The 21,498-nt window shown below is 41.0% G+C and overlaps 1 protein-coding gene across 2 annotated transcripts in view; it reads left to right on the top strand.

Annotated features, from left to right (window-relative positions):
- Positions 1–21,498, top strand: part of LOC133530850 (rho guanine nucleotide exchange factor 11) — a 314,198-nt gene that overhangs the window by 289,145 nt on the left and 3,555 nt on the right. For both annotated transcript variants that reach the window (XM_061868906.1, XM_061868905.1), the window contains 13 exons: positions 4,250–4,353; positions 4,920–5,048; positions 5,881–6,122; positions 7,464–7,648; positions 8,254–8,418; positions 8,840–8,984; positions 9,374–9,609; positions 11,821–11,934; positions 12,694–12,809; positions 14,263–14,464; positions 15,083–15,222; positions 16,986–17,126; positions 20,143–20,232. In XM_061868906.1, coding sequence (XP_061724890.1) covers positions 4,250–4,353; positions 4,920–5,048; positions 5,881–6,122; positions 7,464–7,648; positions 8,254–8,418; positions 8,840–8,984; positions 9,374–9,609; positions 11,821–11,934; positions 12,694–12,809; positions 14,263–14,464; positions 15,083–15,222; positions 16,986–17,126; positions 20,143–20,232 — 2,009 coding nt within the window. The remainder of the gene's footprint in view (positions 1–4,249; positions 4,354–4,919; positions 5,049–5,880; positions 6,123–7,463; positions 7,649–8,253; positions 8,419–8,839; positions 8,985–9,373; positions 9,610–11,820; positions 11,935–12,693; positions 12,810–14,262; positions 14,465–15,082; positions 15,223–16,985; positions 17,127–20,142; positions 20,233–21,498) is intronic.

The following is a 21,498-nucleotide window of genomic DNA, read 5'->3' as shown; positions in this document are numbered from 1 at the left end:
TCGGTATAAAAAGGATGGTGTAGAACTGTAAGTTGACTTGTAACATCTAGTTTAGCTTACTTATCATTTGCAATAAACAAACATGCATATATCTCTCACCTTGCTAACCTTCACCATTTTCCCAAATAATTACCAATACATCAATACCAAGCCCATCCAATACCTTAATTGCTTCATCATTTGCCGTCGAATCTAATCTGCAACACATTTGTCATCCCCCCTTATCCAATCTTCCTTCTTACATCCCTACACTTAAGATTCAATATCCGTCGCATATGCCTGTTTGTATGGCCTCCTGTTTAGAACCCATCAAATACCGATCAAACGGTGTCCGGTGCTATCCATCATGGCGTACGTTACCCTTTGAGGCCTAAAAATAGATTTTTAACTCATTATTGATTTGTGTGGAACAAAAAGGGAATAAATGGAGATTTGTTTCATTTTAAATTGGTTATGATACATTAATATTAATCGTGGCAACCAATAACAATGATTAATGGTGAAAGATTTTGGGGTGTACCTCAAGGTTGTATATTAGGTCACCTGCTTCGCGTCAAATGGAAATTCTTTAGACTTTTCAGATTCTTTAGACTTTTCAGTCTTTGCAAATTGCTTATATATTATTGGAAATTATTAATTGTGTTATCAAACCAAACATGATGGCATATAATTCAATTTAGCTGGTTATAAAAGTCCTGGGTTTAGATAATGTTTTCCAAATATCAGCAAAAACATTCTAAAATCATAAAAACATTGTAGTAAATTTAAAACTTTACAAAATTGACAATCATTATAAAAGCTCTTACCTAAGTCAATAGAAGAAATAAGTGTTGGAATAACCCGCGGAGATGAGATGGAATCAGATTAGGGCTGAGTGCTCTCGGGTCGCGAATTATGTCGCCGTGTCGGATAATTTCATATCGGGAGCGCTTTAAATTGTACTCCCGAGTTGGATAAAATTGTTGTGCTTGATAATTTTAATATATTCATGCTGAATAAGTAGTCAGACGAAGATGTCTTTGTAACTAAATAATATTGTAATTGAATTGTGTAATTACCAGTTAATTTTAATGTAAAATGTGGTTTGCTAAATTATTTGGGACAGACCTAGAGGGAAGTCTTTTACCCAGTAGTGGGGTGATAGATATAGCTGGTCATATTGTGGTCGAATGTTAAAAATAGCTCAAAAATACAAGAGTTCTATCCATATGACGATCTTTTCAGCAATACATTTTATACTTCTTCCATTCTATAGACCATAACATGTTTTCGATCAAAGAATACGTACAGTCGCCATCAGATATATCGGAGCGGCCAAGGTGTCCAAATATTTCTGAGCAAGACTAAATTTCTATAAATTCTGCACTCTCCAAATGCCATTTATATCGCAACTACTGCAATGCCATAAACATCTGAGCATGCTGTTTTTCAATAATTTCTTTGCATACGTCCAGTCAAAAATATCTGATCGAACAAAATACCAAACGTATCTAAGCAACAAAGGCGTTCACAAATATCTGTTCATTTGAGAAGAATATACTGTATATTTACGCCTTACGTCGTATAATTGTTAGATAGTATTGCTCAGATATATTTGGGCACCTTGGATGCATAGAAATATCTGATGGCGACTGTACGTTATACTGTTCTATTTATACTTGCTTTGTTAACACTAATGCTTTCTCTATCTACAATATCTTCCAACGATTTCCTTTTAATCGTCCCCATATTTCACAGCTTTCTCAGCTCAGCGCAATCCAAATCGGCCCATGTGTCAGATGCCAAAGGTTAAAATACGGCGCAACTCATTGCTCGCCAAATTTGCAGTTTCCTGTTCTTGTTTGTACGATATTCCTTTACACTATCAACAATCGTGGGGCCGATTTTGGCTTAACAACTTGATATGTGTTTCATCTTATTTTGATACTAGCGTCTGCCCGCGACTGCGCCTGCGTAGAGTGATGATGATGATTGATGAAAACTACCCTATGCCCTTCCCCGGGACTCAAACGATCTCCATACTCAAATTTCATCTAAATCGATTATTTATTTCCGCATTTATAATACTAGTAGCTCAGTAAGCTGTAGACCTCCCGAACCCTTATGGCTCTGCAATTTTGGAAAATTTCAGAACTCATCCAAGAAAAAAAAAAACATTCTTGAACCTGATCACAAAATTTCACGGGAATCGGTTGAGAAATGGACATACGAAAGCATTTTTGTCTACTACTAGGGATGACTTTGAGTCAGCGGGCTTGGCTACACCCATCAGCGTTAATGGCTCATGTCGATTGGTGCTTATGAGATGTTATGTCGACTTATAAGGCATTTCACTCGCATTTATTGACGCATGTCAAGTTCCTGGTGACAACACACGGTCGTGTCAAAAATGATGAAAACCTTATCAAGTTGATAAAACCGAATAGGCCTCCGTCTCCAAAAGCAATTAAATGTCTTTGAATCATAATAGCGTTTCGGTTGGAATTGGTGAAACATCAGGTGGTCGTGCAAGTTTTGGCACGAGTTGAGTTTATTGGATTTTAATTGTTCTTTGTTTCGTAATTAGCTTTCCAAGTTGTATCAATCTCGAGCTTGGTTTCTCTGTCCGACTGCGTTAAAATATTCTTAGTACTAAAGGTTGTACTTATCTATATATTGTATCTTTACGCATTTCATATCACTATCACACTTTATAAAACAAAGTCCCTTTATAAAACAATTGCGTAGTGTAATGGAGCAATTTTTAATGATAAGGTAGTCTGTCCAAAGCTTTTATATATTTCTTCGCATTAAGTATACTACGCATTGCATCTTATTCAGTCAATTCATGTTCATATGTTTAGTTTAACTTGGATAATACCAATATATAGGAAAAACCCTCTTTATGCAGCAGCTAAATGCTACAATCATATTCCAGACTATATAAAGGCAGAAGAAAGGGATACAACATGCGCAAAAAAATTAAGATATTATCTTGCGAGAAAAGTGTCTTACTCTATTAAAGATTTCTTCGCAGATGGTTTTATTATGTAACATACTTAGTTCTATTTATATCATTGATTGGGCTTGTGAAGGCCCTTTGCACCTCTGGGGTGCTTTAGGACAACAACATATCATTGAATACGATGCAACCTGTTGTGCTTTATTGCATGACATATATAAATAGTTTATATAATATATAAGTGACGAGAAAGGTATTACGAATGAATGTGGAGGGATGGAACGGGAGAGGAAAACCTAGGAAAAAGTGGATGGATTGTGTGAGAGATGACATGAAACGAACGCGAGTGAATGATGAGATGACGGGTGACAGAAAGATATGGAAGAAAAAGACATGCTGCGCCGACCCCAAATGAATGGGATAAGGGCAAGCGAATGATGAAGGAAAGGTTTGTCATACCCTTTTAGGGTCCATGAGATACTTGTATAAATGATGTAACAACTCTTCATTTTTACCATGGTGCAATAAATGCTGATTGATTAATTATAACAGGATATCTACAAATGCAAGTCTTCAGGATTTCGCTATTTCATCACCTAAAGAAAATTGTAACCTACATTCTCAAGTAACTAAGTCGTATTTGCAACTGTGCTTTAGACGCTTGTGCGGAAAGTGAATGGTCTAAATGCGTTTGTGTACGGGAATAGTCCGGTTTCCGGCCGATGTTTGGAGCGGCTTCCTTCGCGACCGACCTTTGGTTCGATTTGTGTGTCATCTCTATATTTAGAGTTGAATCTAGAACAGGTATTATTGTACGGTTGAAGGAGATACCATATTTGTGTTGATGAATTGATAAATGTTGTTTTTAGTTCAGATCGCCTTAATGTGTATTTAATGATCAGGTGTCTACATTAAGAAACACTAGGGCACTAGTTAAGTTACCTACTGTTCATTGATGTTTATATCTACGTACATACCTATGTTCAATTAAAAAAAATTGTATTATAGTAGTTACTTGTATATTATTTTATAACGCGGGGAATTAATACGTATAAATCATTGACTTGTTGGTTTTGGACGGGGGATGTACCGGGATTTTTACCATCAGGTTCTATCCCTATAAAAAACTCACAGCCGATTACTTAGGGCGAGTTGCATTCTGTATGTATGTGTTAACCAAGTCGACAACCGTTGATGTTTAGAATCGGTTCAGTGCAACCGACCCACATTTCGAATTAGTTTCCTCGTTAACTGAAAACACTCCTTTGAGTACTTACGAAGTTTAAAGTCTGCCGTTTGGTTTTACAGTGACCTTGAAGGAGGCGCAGCGACGGCCCCATCAGGCAGCTCCAGCAGTTCAAGCTTGTCTTCCAGGAGTAATGAGAGCACCACGGTGCCCGCTGATCAGCAAGGTGTGTTATTTTGATATCTCTTAAACTTGGAGCAGTTTGTTATCAACCGAACTTCTCATCATTATGTAAAACACGGCCTTAAAATATTTAGCAGAATTTCAATTCATAAAATAGACATACCACTCAACATACCACTGGTGGTTCCCTGAAACACCAGCAGTATGCCGTGAGTAGTCTATAAGAAGCATTCCTTGAAATTGGCTACCGTTGTCCCGAACAAATGCGAATTTCCTGAAGATTTGCAGGTACAAGAGTTTTCTTTTCTCAAACGCCTATAAAAAAGTCCCAACACAGGAAATAAAACGCGTCTGAACGGGATAGCCCGTGGAATGCTCCATAAATGCAACAACCTTTAATATCTCTTTCTTCTCTTCTTCAGTTGGTAATCCGTTTTCCGTGTTGACCACCAAATCAAAATGATTGTGAAACCGAGAAATACTACCTAAATTACGTATACGCATTGCATTTCTTCTTTTTTATTTTTGCTGATTTAAATACCCCTTGGAGGGCTCCTGTTAGGTTTTCTGTTTGACAACATGTTCAATTATGTATTTGTATCTTTCCAGCTTCCCAATCGGACTGGTCGGAGGAGGAAGATCCCCTAGCTCCACAGTGGGCGGATAGCTTGCCTCCTCAAATTCTGGACTCGTTGCTGCTGGACAAGCGGCACAGGAAACGACAGGAGGTTATCCATGGTAAGTTCATATGACTGATTCTAGGACCGGCTTACTAATGAGACGTAATGATGTCTTGTGTAGAAGAAAACCGATATTATTCCGTTTACATCAAACTGACATTTTTAATCAATTTGATTTATTCAGATTTGATGTTTGACTGTGGTAAAGTTTGATTCTTTGTTAACTGATATGATTTTAGGGCGAAGAAGATAAAATACAGGGTGATTCATGAGACGTGAGCAGGACTATGCCTACACAATCCGAAAATGTTAATGAATTGTTCATCATCACGTTTAAGTAAAACAATTTCGCTTTTTTTCTGTTATTTAACTTTTTGGTAAGGACAAATTTGATAATCTACAATCATGGACACCCTACAACACTTCATTAAGAAAGATAAAACCTCTTTAACAGTTATGACAGCACTTGGAATATGAAGAAAATAAAATGTTACACTTGATGAGATATGATTTTTCAAAAGTAACCAGACTCCGATGACATTTAATTTGTCACTTGTTATGGACAAAGAGGTCACCCAGGTCATAAATGTCGTAAATAAATATTAATACATTTTTTGAACAGTAAAAAATAAATGAACGTTAACCTCTCAATACTGGTACGAAAAAGTTGCTTATAACTTACTGAATGCTCAAGCTTGATCCTGCTCACGTCTCCTCAATCACCCTGTATACGGATAAATTGGATAATCTATGTAGGTAGAATTTTTAGATAAATATGTTTCAAATTCTTCTGACCATAGGTAAACGCGTCTCGACTCCGTGCTTTGATGCGAATCGTATATAGTACAATGTAGAAATAACTAATCAAGTAATTACTTTCTCTCCAACAGAACTAATCGTCTCCGAAGGCTCCCACGTCCGTTGGCTCAAAGTCCTCGGCGTCGACTTTCTTCGCCCGTTAGAAAAGCAGCCGTCTCTTTTACCCGCCGAAGAACTGCGGGCACTCTTCCCCAACCTCCCTGGAGTTAGAGAGAGACACATGAAGTTGTACGCGGATCTGAGGGCGCTGAGGAATGATTCGAGTAACCATATTGTGCCGATAAGGGCAGTTGCTGATGCTATGCTTGGGACGGTACGTTGATCTAATAATAATGCTTGTTTTCTATGTAAATTTGAAGCTAAGAATTCATTGGTTCTTTGACATTATATTCCACACACCACATTTATTCTATTTTAAGCCTAGTCCACGTGAGTCTCATTTTGCGTATCATGATTGTGAGTATTGTGAAAAGATACCCTCTGAAAAGATAATAAAAAAATAAACATTATAGGATATTATTACACAAATAGATACATCCCGCGGTAAACTTAATAAGGCTTGTGTTATGGGTACTTACATAACGATAATACCTACTTAAATACATAGAAAACATCCATGACTCGGGAAGAAATATCCATGCTCATCACATGCATAAATGCCCTTACCAGGATCTAAACCCGGGACCATCGGCTTCATAGGCAGGGTCACTACCAACTAGGCAAGACAGCTTGTCAAAATAGATAAACATGATCGCGTTTTTTTCGTGTCCAGAAAAGGAGGTCGGAGATGCAAACATTTATGAACAACAAAAATTTAAAATGTATGGAAATTTTAGTAGACACGCATCTGTATCCTGGTAATTGTTACATGTCAATTAAAGTTCGCCGAAAAGAGTACTATAACTGTTAGTTTGAATTTAAAAACATAAAAAAAAAACATGAAATTTGAGGTTTATTTTATACGCGACCAAGTTTCGTTTTAGTCGTATGTCATTTTCGTTAAGGTTTAAATGAAAAATCTTTTTTCACCACACCAATTGGTAAAGGCCCTCTTGCTTGTTCAAAAACTAACGAGAAAATTGCATTTTTGTCCGCATGTGGGGCAAAGTAATCAAATGTACAGTTTAAGTTGTTTCCTTAAGTTAGCTAGTAGAATTGACTTTCAAATTATGATTTTAAATGATTTTTTTTTATTACATTCATTTGGATTTCATTTGGTTTGATTTTTTGGTATTTCATAGTTAGTATATTCCTCGCGTTGGTATGGTGAAAATTTTTGTGTTTCACTCGGAGGCAACGTTTGTGTAACCCGTGCCTTAAAACCCTCAAGATTTTTCTTCTCGAACCAGTCGCTTAATTGTTTCGCTTGCCCGGGTATCAATATTAACACGAGCGGTAAAACAACAACTTGTAAAACAAATATATATATATATAGTCCTCCTCATCGTTTTCGATGACGGCGACCCCAAATAAACACATTATGGACGTTGTCTAGCGTGAGCCCTAATGTGGCTGGCCAGGCCGAACTTGCTCTTAAATACTCTATTGCACGCGTGACAATAAAGTTGGCCAGCTGCGTTGAACGTGTACACGTAGGAGGGCTTAGGTCTCTCTTTCCGTAACTGGCAAACAAATAAGTATTGTTTGTCCACAGTTGGGTGACTCGGGCTACGCCTCCTGCCTGTCTCGCTTCTGCCGCGGCCAGCGCCTGGCGCTGGAGACGCTGCGCGAGCGCCGCCGCAAGCACAAGGAGCTGCACCACTTCCTGGCCGCGCGCGAGCAGCTGCCCAGGTGCGGCCGGCTGCAGCTGAGGGATCTGCTGGCGTGTGTCTGGCAGAGGTAAGCTTGGGACATTTGAACAGAAGAAACGTTGAAGACGTTGTTGGTATTAAAGAGGAAAATAAATGTTTAGTGGCAAAGATTGGGAGAGTAATTGATCGAATGCTTAGGCAAAAATGCTTCCGGCTGTTCCCTACAGGATAAATTTCTCAATGAATTCGGTGAGCAGGTTCGATAATTATATGGATTTTATAGACGATTTTATTTTTGAAAAATTTTCGAAATGGCCGAACCATAAGGATACACGAGATGTATGGATCACAGACCCACAGGTTTTTTTTTAATGTCAGCATTTTTCAATATTTACATATTTTAAGGTAACATTTGCCAATCACTCGTTTTTAGCTCCTAGGTGTACAACTTGATATCGCTTTATCTTCCTCCTCTTATCCTTTAATCTTTTACAGTGATCAAAACTTTAATTTAATAGTAAATTATGATACAAGTGCGAAAATTAGGAAATTCGCACGTGTATCTTAACAGTTTACAGTATGGTCCTTTAAGTAACTTCTCTCTCTAAGTTCTCGACATAGTTACATAATGTACTAATTATCGTACTAGTGCGGTAAAGTAACACCATATGTACTGTAAATATGATATTCCAGATTGACAAAATACCAGCTCCTCCTGCAAGGCATCGTGGACACGGTTAGCGAGTCGGACGCGGACACCGACGAGGACATCGCCCAGCTGAAGAAGGCACACGATACCGCCAAAGATGTACTGCAAAGCGTCGATACTGCCATCAGGACCGCTGAGAATGACCACAGGTATGTCCTTAATCTCCATACTTCTAAAACAAGTTAAATAAGTTTTTGGCAAAAATTTCATTTTTGGTACAAGCTTTTATCGCTGTCCACGCTTTTTTTAGGTTGCGTTGTTTTACCACAGAGTTCCTATGGCCACCTTCAGATCAGCTCGATGGTATTATAATATTGCATTGTCATCCGACTTATATATGTATGCATCAGCTCCATTGGAAGTTGGGAAGTGGGTCAAATTTAACTTGCAAGATTTATATATTTAAATATCACGGTAACACTCACTTGACTTTTTTCTTCGCTATTGACGACATGTTTTGAACCCATCGAGGGTGCTTCCTCAAGCTTGAGTGCTTCCTCGCTGAGGTAAAGCGACTTACTTAATTTCGATGTAAAATAATTGACGTAATAAAGTCAATCTTCTTCACAGGCTTCGAACAATCCAGAACAAGCTGGAAGTTCGAGCTGGAAGCGAGTGGGAGGAGCTTCGCAGACTGGACCTGACCCAGAGACAACTTCGCATGGAAGGAGACTTGGCCATCAGGCACGACGGCAACAAGAAGATCAGCGTGCTGGTGAGTTATGATCTGGAACAAGGTAGATTCCAGCTTTATCTTAAAGCTACTACAAGTTGCCGGACAGTGTTATTAAACTTCAGAAAAGTTAATTCAAGTTATGGACTTCGTTTATATTTTAATTTACTCTTGCAATTTCTTAAGCGAATACTTATTTTGTCACAAAAAGCCTTAAATATTAGTTGTTTCTGGATTTTATAAAAAAAATGTGCATTTAATAAGATACATATATGTGACATATATGTATAACGATAGTGACATTTGCGACAGGACCATTTTTCAAATCAGATGACATTTTAAGGCGTCGAAATCCTCTTCTAGGGTCGGCTAGAGTAAATGTTTTGCAAAAGAGACAAAGGACATTGTTGAACGATTGCTTATGCCTTCAGGCCCTGATGCTGACCGACGTGCTGGTGCTGCTGCAGCGGGAAGGCGACAAGTTTGTGTTGCGACCTATTCCTGCTCCCAGCCAGCAGGGCGCGCTGTCGCCGCTCGTCAAATGGTCAGTGCCTCTCCTGCTCGCCACCGACGTGCTGGTGCTGCTGCAGCGGGAAGGCGACAAGTTCGTGTTGCGCCCCATCCCCGCGCCCAGCCAGCAGGGCGCGCTGTCGCCGCTCGTCAAATGGTCAGTGCCTCTCCTGCTCGCCACCGACGTGCTGGTGCTGCTGCAGCGGGAAGGCGACAAGTTTGTGTTGCGACCTATTCCTGCTCCCAGCCAGCAGGGCGCGCTGTCGCCGCTCGTCAAATGGTCAGTGCCTCTCCTGCTCGCCACCGACGTGCTGGTGCTGCTGCAGCGGGAAGGCGACAAGTTTGTGTTGCGACCTATTCCTGCTCCCAGCCAGCAGGGCGCGCTGTCGCCGCTCGTCAAATGGTCAGTGCCTCTCCTGCTCGCCACCGACGTGCTGGTGCTGCTGCAGCGGGAAGGCGACAAGTTTGTGTTGCGACCTATTCCTGCTCCCAGCCAGCAGGGCGCGCTGTCGCCGCTCGTCAAATGGTCAGTGCCTCTCCTGCTCGCCACCGACGTGCTGGTGCTGCTGCAGCGGGAAGGCGACAAGTTTGTGTTGCGACCTATTCCTGCTCCCAGCCAGCAGGGCGCGCTGTCGCCGCTCGTCAAATGGTCAGTGCCTCTCCTGCTCGCCACCGACGTGCTGGTGCTGCTGCAGCGGGAAGGCGACAAGTTTGTGTTGCGACCTATTCCTGCTCCCAGCCAGCAGGGCGCGCTGTCGCCGCTCGTCAAATGGTCAGTGCCTCTCCTGCTCGCCACCGACGTGCTGGTGCTGCTGCAGCGGGAAGGCGACAAGTTTGTGTTGCGACCTATTCCTGCTCCCAGCCAGCAGGGCGCGCTGTCGCCGCTCGTCAAATGGTCAGTGCCTCTCCTGCTCGCCACCGACGTGCTGGTGCTGCTGCAGCGGGAAGGCGACAAGTTTGTGTTGCGACCTATTCCTGCTCCCAGCCAGCAGGGCGCGCTGTCGCCGCTCGTCAAATGGTCAGTGCCTCTCCTGCTCGCCACCGACGTGCTGGTGCTGCTGCAGCGGGAAGGCGACAAGTTTGTGTTGCGACCTATTCCTGCTCCCAGCCAGCAGGGCGCGCTGTCGCCGCTCGTCAAATGGTCAGTGCCTCTCCTGCTCGCCACCGACGTGCTGGTGCTGCTGCAGCGGGAAGGCGACAAGTTTGTGTTGCGACCTATTCCTGCTCCCAGCCAGCAGGGCGCGCTGTCGCCGCTCGTCAAATGGTCAGTGCCTCTCCTGCTCGCCACCGACGTGCTGGTGCTGCTGCAGCGGGAAGGCGACAAGTTTGTGTTGCGACCTATTCCTGCTCCCAGCCAGCAGGGCGCGCTGTCGCCGCTCGTCAAATGGTCAGTGCCTCTCCTGCTCGCCACCGACGTGCTGGTGCTGCTGCAGCGGGAAGGCGACAAGTTTGTGTTGCGACCTATTCCTGCTCCCAGCCAGCAGGGCGCGCTGTCGCCGCTCGTCAAATGGTCAGTGCCTCTCCTGCTCGCCACCGACGTGCTGGTGCTGCTGCAGCGGGAAGGCGACAAGTTTGTGTTGCGACCTATTCCTGCTCCCAGCCAGCAGGGCGCGCTGTCGCCGCTCGTCAAATGGTCAGTGCCTCTCCTGCTCGCCACCGACGTGCTGGTGCTGCTGCAGCGGGAAGGCGACAAGTTTGTGTTGCGACCTATTCCTGCTCCCAGCCAGCAGGGCGCGCTGTCGCCGCTCGTCAAATGGTCAGTGCCTCTCCTGCTCGCCACCGACGCCACGTGGGGACGCTTAGGCGCGGTCATTATACACGCGTGTCATCTGCGGTCTATTCTGGCTCCCTCGTCGTTAGTACGTACGTTTCTAGCTCTGTTGCTAACAAATGTACTAGTCCTGCTTCAGCGAGCTGCTAAGTTTATTCTACGACCCATTCCTGCGCCGAACTGACAAGGGACGCTCTCACCTCTCGTCAAATGGTTAACGGTTAGTACTAACAGCAACACGCTTAATTGATGTGGACGCAATATTTAACAGTAGCTTTTTATAATGATTAATACAAATCCACTGTTAAACATAAGTCTCTCTACCGATCATCACTGCAAATGTTGTCTTACTCGGGCTCTTTGTACACCAAAGAATATCCACTAAGACGTGTAAATTAATCTAAAATATGGAGGGCGGGAAGGTTCTTGAATGCCGACCGCGGACCGTAGGACGCAACGAGAGACAATCCGTTCCTTATTATAAATCTATGGATAATTTTCTACGGCATTGTAGGACCGGCCGAAATTATTGAGGGGGTCCTCTGTCCACAAATAATGATGATAATTAGTTCAGCAATATGTTTGTGCATGTTGCAGGGACAAGGTGCTGTTCCGGCCGAACGCGGCGGCGCGCAACACGTTCTTCCTCATGAACATCAACGGCGTGCAGATGCACGAGCTGTCCGCCAACACGCCCGCCGAATACGCTACGTGTGTACTACTGTATAGCTAGCTTGTGTCTGTCTGTCCGTTCGCGGCCGATCTGGTCCCAGTTAAAGTGTACAGCGAGCTGCAAATACCCACCTGATGAATGAATTCCATTCATAAAATGGGTACGCAGATACGAAGATGACTCTCTCTTCTACATAGAAATTCGTTTGTCTACTGTCTTCGCAGCCGACTGTACATTTTCGATGGATTCGAGTGTCGAGTCAAATGACGTTATTCATAAACACCTGTCAACTCTAACAATCCCTTTATAATCGGTAGTCCTTGCCCGTCATTTGGACATCTGTGTTTGGTAGAAAGGAACAAAATTAATTAAAGCTTGCTAAGTTATATGAACAAAAGAGTAAATTATTATCATTATAAATTCTCATTCCTGAGCCACTTTATTATTGTGTTGTAAACGTATTTTCAAATAAGATTTTAAACTGGCCGCCGTTTACAACTTTTCACTTCACGAACCAATCGCGTTAACTTAACAACGTACAGATCCTAAATAGTACATTACGATACAAGTGCGAAAAATAGGAAATTCGAAACGAGTGGCGATAAATTAAAACACGACCGAAGGGAGTGTTTTAAATCGACACGAGTTGCGAATTACCTATTCGCACATGTATCGTACAATGTTTTACAGTACATATGGCCCTTTAAATGTTCGACACAGTAACGTAATATGCTACTTCTCGCACTAGTGCTATAAAGTAGCCCCATATGTACTGTAATGTTCTTTTTTCGTTATAGATGGGTAAAGAACATCCAAGAGTGCCCGCTGGCCAAGCTGGCGGAACAGAAGCCCAGCCTCACGCCGCAGCACGCCCACTCGGCCTCCAGCGCCAGCCGCGCCACCGACGACGAGGGTACGTGCCTATAGGAATATTTTTTATTTTTATTTATTATATTTTAGAAACATACAGTCGTTTACAAACAGTACTTATACAAAATTGCTTAAGTTTAGACCTAGAGTTTAATTTTTTACATAAAATCAGTCTGTTTTTTTTTTCTTTAAGATTACAATTTTAAATGTTACCCAAAACTAAAAATTTGAGAGCGTAAAGAAAAGAAAACATGCATAATTAAATTTGTTACCTAAAGAAAAGCACGTTTTAAAGTATTAATGGAACAAGTAAATATATCTATGTTAGAGAGCTTGTCATTTTCGTTAAATAGTTTGCAGGCACGTCTTATGAATATATTTTGTGCATAACACGTTCTACTGTTGGGAATCTAGAATAACCTTTTCTTCTGACAGTGGCGCTGGCGTCTACGAGGAACTCTGAGCTGTATTTGGTGAAGTAGCGAGGGGACATCTAATATATTGCGCATAATTTTATAGAGTAAGACGGAATCTGCGATATCTCGGCGGTTTCTAAGTGTTTGAAGTTTATGGTGGATCAGTGATTCGCTATAGCTAACATGTGTGTGACCAGTTCTAAAATCGAGGAGTTTTAAGGAACTTTCTTTGTATCCGTTCCACCCGTTCAATATGGATGTTATGATAAGGTTTCCAAACTGTACTAGGAAACTCGAGATGGCTGCGAACTATTACATTACAGCTGGATGGAGAACATCCAAGATGATCATCTAAAATAGGCCAGCCAAGAAGGTGAAGCTGATTTTCACTAATAATTTTGGTTCCGGGGGCTATCGTAGCAAAACTGTCCTTTATAATCGGGGGACTGGATTCGCAATGAAGAGTTCGCACTTCGAAAAGTTCAAAGGCCGATAGATTTCAACTCAGATGTTATTTTTTGTAAATCGGCTAAAACAGTATCAGCTTCACCTCCATTGCTAACTTGTATTATAAAGAAACACATTTTTATTTCATTGTATATCAATAAGGGCAAACAAATGTCGTTGTGGTTATACCAAAGTCGTTGTTCGAAAAGATTAACTGTTACTTTGGTCAAAAATACTACTTCTGTGCCCACTACCGTTGAAGATAGAATCCCAAGTTACTTGCACTATTGTATCGTTTATTAAATGTAATGGTAGATCATTAGACAAACCAGATTTAGGGAGGTATCCTCGAGTCGAGTCGAGTTATGTTTTTTTTGCCGAGCCAAACCGCACGTGGGGCTCGCGAAAGACGGGTCGATTTCGCCATTTTCAGATTTTATCACAAACAATACATACTTACTTAAAGAATATTAGTGGATTTTCTTATTAGTTTATAACATATATTGGGAGAAAAAATCCCAGTAGTTACCACTGGTAACTTGGTGGTAACTAGTGGGAATAACCATGTGCAAAGACCATGCAAAAATGAAACTTTATTACAAAGATAGTAAAATCCAGTTTTTGTATCTACAGGAAGCAACGTATCCCGCAATCCATCAGATGCCTCCGAGAAATCCGCCGCGGCTGAAGAGCGGGATAGGGCTAGCTCCGAGAGGGAGAAGGAACGAGCGGTCAGCGCCGAGAGGGAAAGAGAGAGGGAAGCGGAGAAACAGGAGGAAGAGAAAGAGAAAGAACGCGAAAAGGATGAAGTTGTGGATAGGGAGGATAAGCATGTGTGAGTATTGATGTATGTAGTATGAGATCATTTTGTAGTATTGTTTCAGAAGTTAACGAAATAAATGAAAATTATATTACAGGATTTAGTAATGTAGTTTAGTGGTTTAAAAATAAATACTTACATTTCGGAGTTAAATATTTAATAGCTAATATTACTGTGGGCAGGTTGTTGGTTTTTTTAATGAGTAGCCAGTGCTGAATAGGGTTGAAAATTCTCGAAAAAAACTAAATCCTTTTTTTTACGTTTGATTTTTTTTTGTCATATTTTTTTTTTGGAAAAGATTTTCAGTATTTGGATGACAAAATACATGGCTAACTACCTAAACTATTACTATTATTATTAATAATATTCACATGTTCTTTACTCAGTGTGTTTTTTTCAGTTTATTTCCGATTCTTTCGTTTTTATCGGGAAAATATAGGCACGTGATATTATTTTTTATTCGAATAAAAACTTTAAAAAAAAACATGGCTTTTAGAAAAAAAATCCCATTTTAGGCTTTTTTTATCCCTAGTGGTGAATATCAAAATGATATTTCGTACATAAGTTCTCAGAAAGTAATTGGTACGAGGCAGGATTAGAACCCAGGGTAACGAACGATGTGTATGTGGGCAGGCCGCGCCGGCCCACCATGTCCCGCGTGTCGACGCACGAGGCGCCGCCGCCGCGCGCGCTGGAGCCGCACGCCGCCGTCACCGTGAGCGCCGCGCGCGCCGAGCAGGCCCACACCGCCGTGCGGGCCCTCACTCCACAAGGTAAGCTTTGTTCCTGTACACCGGGCCCTCACTCCACAAGGTAAGCTTTGTTCCTGTACACCGGGCCCTCACTCCACAAGGTAAGCTTTGTTCCTGTACACCGGGCCCTCACTCCACAAGGTAAGCTTTGTTCCTGTACACCGGGCCCTCACTCCACAAGGTAAGCTTTGTTCCTGTACACCGGGCCCTCACTCCACAAGGTAAGCTTTGTTCCTGTACACCGGGCCCTCACTCCACAAGGTAAGCTTTGTTCCTGTACACCGGGCCCTCACTCCACAAGGTAAGCTTTGTTCCTGTACACCGGGCCCTCACTCCACAAGGTAAGCTTTGTTCCTGTACACCGGGCCCTCACTCCACAAGGTAAGCTTTGTTCCTGTACACCGGGCCCTCACTCCACAAGGTAAGCTTTGTTCCTGTACACCGGGCCCTCACTCCACAAGGTAAGCTTTGTTCCTGTACACCGGGCCCTCACTCCACAAGGTAAGCTTTGTTCCTGTACACCGGGCCCTCACTCCACAAGGTAAGCTTTGTTCCTGTACACCGGGCCCTCACTCCACAAGGTAAGCTTTGTTCCTGTACACCGGGCCCTCACTCCACAAGGTAAGCTTTGTTCCTGTACACCGGGCCCTCACTCCACAAGGTAAGCTTTGTTCCTGTACACCGGGCCCTCACTCCACAAGGTAAGCTTTGTTACTGTACACCGAGCCTTCACGACACTATCTTAGGTACAGACCGAAGCAGAGAAAATATCCAGCTAATTTTATCTGCCCTTCGGCTGAAAAGCATTCACTTTTGGCCCCCTGCGCTGATCCAAGTTTCCGCTTTCCGGCTCCGTCGAGCGGAAAAATATTATAAGAAGACCTCAATTCACATGGAATTGTCGACCGAGGCGAAGTCACGGTCTGAGACATTTTTTACTTTACGGGCTGATATGTAAAATACTATTGCGTATTCAAATTGTCGTGTCGTGGCTTATTTAGTTAATACCTAAAAATTAAAATCTAACCTTCGAAACATGTTGCGTGGCTGACCAAAAATAATTGAGTTAAATTTTCGAGATAGGCACATAAAATGCCAATTACCGTACTATGGCGGTAATGTAGCATCATAATTGGGTACTTGACACTTGTTAAATATTATAACAAAATTTAGTTAAATGGATAGAAAATGAGCCATCCATTATAAAAAAGTGGAATTTAAAAAAATTATATTGAGATTATCACAAAAATAAACATTTTTTTTTGTCTTTCAAAAATAGAAAAGAAAATGGTACCATTCGATTCCTTACATTTTATTGAAAAATAAATTATATGACAACTATACACATAAACGCAATATTTCAGGGTCAAAATAGCAATTTCTTTGATCTTCCATACATTTAGGTCAAACTTATATGATGTGACGTCACATCACCTTATCATTTTGTTAGAGGCGTTTCAATCGTCGAGTGCGAGCGTCAGACTTTAACTCTCATTTCTGATCTTTGTGTTGCTTAAATACCATGAGTCCTATATAGACATGTGATCCTCAGGAAAATCAAGATCGTTTGACATTATTTACAAAAAACAGTCAAGTAGCCAATTCTAACCTTAATCCATGAGACAAAATCCAAAAATTCAAATGACAGCTATTTTATTTTTATAATTTTGCTTAAGTGCCTAAATATTTTATTTCAAACAATGTGTCATTAATTAATTTTCTTTTACTAATATAAAAATGATATTATCTAAGTATTAACATTGACCATATTGATCGCATCACAGAACAGCTCCGCCGCCTGGACGAGGTGATCAGCCGCTCGCTGCGAGCCAAGAGCGCGGTGGTGGCCGAGCTGCTGGGCGTGCCGGCCGACAGCTACGCGCAGGTGGCCGACCTGGCCGTGGCCGAGGCTTTAGGCCAGTGCGGTGAGATCATGTCACATATATTTTTCAAAATGCTTACGTGTTTCCGGTTGTCCTTTTACATGTTCACTGAGAGATGGAGTTAAAAAACCCCATGAAAAGTAAGTAAGAAAGAATATACATTTTTTTAACGCTACAACATATTACTATACATATCGGATCCTATTTTGATCCGATCCCCTTTTTTTTCCATGTGTAATATGCATCGGAGTTCTTATCGCACGGTAAGACAATAGCGAGCTATGGAGTCCACATTAGCAATAAAGTTCAACTCATATTCATACTCATACTCATTCATTTATTTAATTAGTGATTTTAATTTTACAGTCAAGAAAAAGAACCTTGACGAGCTTATAAAAAAATCCTTTAATTTTGTATTTTCTTAAATAAGAATAATGACCATTTTTTGTGTTGACTATATTACGAAATTACAGAAAAAAATATATGTGATGTTCTCAAGCAATAGGTACCACATTATCGTTAACTATATAGGGCGAAATTTGCTCGTATCTTTATACGAATAAACTGTCAGAGCGTCTTTATGGCAAGCGACATGTGGTAACTTTTACTTGATAACGTCACATATGTATATTAACCTTTTGATCGCCTAAGACGTCATATGACGCTCGCGGCTACAGCCTAATATCAACCTTCATGTGTACCGACAAGGTTCACGATTACGCGCCGCGTACGATAGGCGTGGCGTTCAAAAGGTTAAAGAAGGAAAAATAATATGTATATAAATAAATGCAATAAAATGACCATTATTCTTGTTTGTAAAAGACAAAATTAAAGCATCATGTCAAGGTGAACTTGACCTTGATTATAAAATTAAAATCATGTATGAGTATGAGTATGAATATGAGTTGAATTTTATTACTAATGTCGACTCTATAGCTCGCTAACATATATGTTGTGGCGTTAAATAAATGTATGTTCTTTCTTTCTTTTCATGATATTGGAAAAAGAAAACATGCAGACATAAAAAAAAAAACATTGAACGCTAAAATAGGATCCCCACTCAGCATACGTTATCGCTCCGTAGCGAACGAAACGCATCTGTCTCTGTCCCACTAATATGAAAGAGTGATAAAGAGAGATAACTACGCTGCGCTACAGAGCGCTAACGATTGGCATCTTGTGTAGGCACCCTGACTTAAAACTATGAGGTAGGGGCGACACGTACGCCAACGAAGTATGCTTAATTACGAGTTACACTAATTACCGCTGTTACGATCAAATTGCTCAACCAATTTTCATGAAATGTTGTAAGCAGGTCCGATAATTAAGAAGGATTTTTGTCGATTCAGTTTTTTGATATTTTAAATGGCAAAGCCATGGGGACTCGCAGGATCTACAGCTCACAGATGGGTATATATTTATACACCGTGTTTTTATTGAATTGCGTTAACTCCGGGGTTTCGGTAAGTACGTTTAAGGAAACTAAATGGAATAGTTAATTTTCAAAAAAAAAATTTTTTTTTGTTTTTTTTTTACTATTTTTATTTTTATAAAAAGTAACTAAATGTTGCATATAGCGTTGTTGTAACACGGGCATTACATTTAACTCAACCAAACAATTGAAAACTGTGACATATCAATGTCATTTCTAACATCGATCGTCCGAGATAGTACGTACGTTTAGTAGCAAATGTATGAACTCGCACTAAACACTAACTAATAAGTAAACAGGTCCTAAAGCAAGTGTACACGCTCGTAAGGGCCTTATAATATAAAAATTTATGATTGATTATCTCCGAAATGGAGTTAGTTAGAATATCGGTATCTTTGAGAAAGTTACTTAATTTAAGCTCAGGAATGCACCCTCGAAATTAACGCAAATCAAAAAAAAACACGGTGTATATGTATGTATTTATATTTATGTATCATATTATTTATGTACGTATAATTTTATATAGGTAATATTGTGATTTTTTTTTTGTCATTTTACTCTGTATTCTGACCCTGCACCAATTAGGATCTTTCGGTTTGGCTCATGGTTGACTGGTAGAGAAAGCCTTCTGGCATTAAGTCCGCCATTTGTACTCTTCATGTATTGTGCAATAAAGTTTAAATAAATAAATAAATAAATACGCCAATTCAAACGTATACTGATGTCTGAATTATTATATATAGCAACACTGAGTGTTCGCCCCTCCTCTTTGATCCGCTCTCGCAACATGCGCTCACTCTGTTCGTGTCTGAATAATTATACTTTTATACAATAAACTAATAACTTCAATGCGTCGTTCATTATTTACAAAGGCCAATTCAATATGGTATCAGAAGTGGGATTCACATCTAACTGATGGCATTCACTTATCGTGCATTTCGCTCGTACTTGTCCGTACATGTCTATACGCGGGCGAGAGCACTAAATTACAGCTTTCTCTCGCAGCGCATAAGTATTGCCATTCAGCGAGGGAATGCTGCCAGCATCTTTGGCACAATGCCGCGGGGGCCTTATTTAGATATATTTTAATTTAGATTAATTTTTACCATTTTGTTTTATTATGTGCTGTATGTTTCCCATTAAATGCAACGATTTGAACGAAAAAAAAATTACATGTTCTAAGATACGTTATAAGGAATATCTACCCTCTACCTAATCTAACTGTAATAGGTTGCCTTATTAAAAAGTTGGTCCTGTCCATGGTTGCCTAGATAATAGATAACAATGGGTTAATCTGGGCAACCATGGACTGGAACAACTTTTTGATAAGGTGACCTATTACAGTTAGATTATATACAAAATAAGCTTTCATTGCGATTAAATAACAAAAAACTTGAACTAGGCAACCTATTTGCAATTTGTCAATGTGAATATTATCTCTCATTTATTTCTTATCACAAATAAATAACAGATGAGGGTAGATATTCCTTATAACGTATCTCCTACTACGATGCCAATGTACGTTCGAATCGACCTGTGAGCCACTAGTCATTACATGTATTTATGGCAACACCATCAATTTGAAGCTGATGATAGTTATTTTTGACTGTACATTGTTTTTGACAGATACATCAGGCGAATTACGGCTTCAACGTAGTGTGAGCAACGAGGAACCTTCGGAAATACACACGCTGCTGCTCGCCGCTCTTACGCAAGGTATGTACCTTTTTTCCTATTAGTTATTAATATCTAAGAGACATAAAAACACATAAATGTCGAGATTGTCTCACCGGATGGTTCCATCGGAAGACCAGCACTGGAAGTCGCCAGCAACATGCTGAGATGAGACTACTTCGTGGCACTTTCTCCTTTTATGTTTCTCTGTTTTGTATAATTTTATGTTTGTGTTTTTGATTACGAATAAATTATTTCTATTCTATTATATTAAATATATATTATATTATACTAAATGCGTGGTTTTCTAGAAATAAGATCCTATATCGATTTCCGCGATATTATCGATCGCCCCAGAAAACCCCCATATGGCAAATTTCATCGAATTCGTTACAACCGTTTTCGAGATCCCCGAAAGAAAAAATATATAGAACTGCTCGTTTAGAAATATAAGATACATGTGCATAATGCAGATTTCAAATTATGATTAATAAGATGAAGGAGAATGGACCAGAAATATTACTATTAGCAGCTGACAGAAAAATTCATTACAGTTTAAAACAAAAAAAAAAACCGAATCGGGGTCTTGCAGTACTAATATTAAGTAAAAAGCCGTTGGTGTGGACATATCTGTCTCAATAGAAAGCGCACTATCCAGTGATCCTATTTGAATCAGAACTCAAAGCCAAGCTGGCCTCTAGAAGCTCGGGGTGCTCAATAGAGCGAAACAGTACTTCACACCAGCTCACCGGCTTTCGTTATACAAAGCGCAGGTTCGACCACATAGGGAGTACTGTTCTCACCTCTGGTCTGGAGCACCGAAATACCAACTTCTTCCACTTGACTCCATCCAACGTCGGGCAGTTCGTATTGTGGGTGAACCCGATCTCACAGTCGGTTTGGAACCTCTCAGTCTTCGGAGAGACGTTGGCTCTCTATGCCTGTTCTACCGTCTGTACAATGGGGAATGTTCTGAAGAACTTTTTGAATTGGTGCCACCGTCACGTTTTAATCACCGCACCTCCCGCCAAAGAAACAAAGTTCATCCTCACTTTCTCGACACGTGGCAAACCAAGAACAAGCGGGCATCTCGCTCGTTTTTTTCCCAGAACGTGCAAGTTGTGGAATGAGCTAGAAAGGTGTTTCCCTTGCGCTATGACATGGGGTTCTTCAAGAAGCAGGTTTTTAGGGTTCTCAAAGGTTGGCAACGCATAAGTGGCTCCTCCGATGTTGCTTATATCCATGGGCGGCGATGACTGCTTCCCATCAGGCGGCTCGTCTGCAAGTCTGTAATACTCACGAAACTAA

This window comes from Cydia pomonella, chromosome 24 (genome assembly GCF_033807575.1).
Source record: "Cydia pomonella isolate Wapato2018A chromosome 24, ilCydPomo1, whole genome shotgun sequence".
NCBI lineage: Eukaryota > Metazoa > Arthropoda > Insecta > Lepidoptera > Tortricidae > Cydia > Cydia pomonella.
This window is presented reverse-complemented; position numbering and strand designations above follow the sequence as displayed.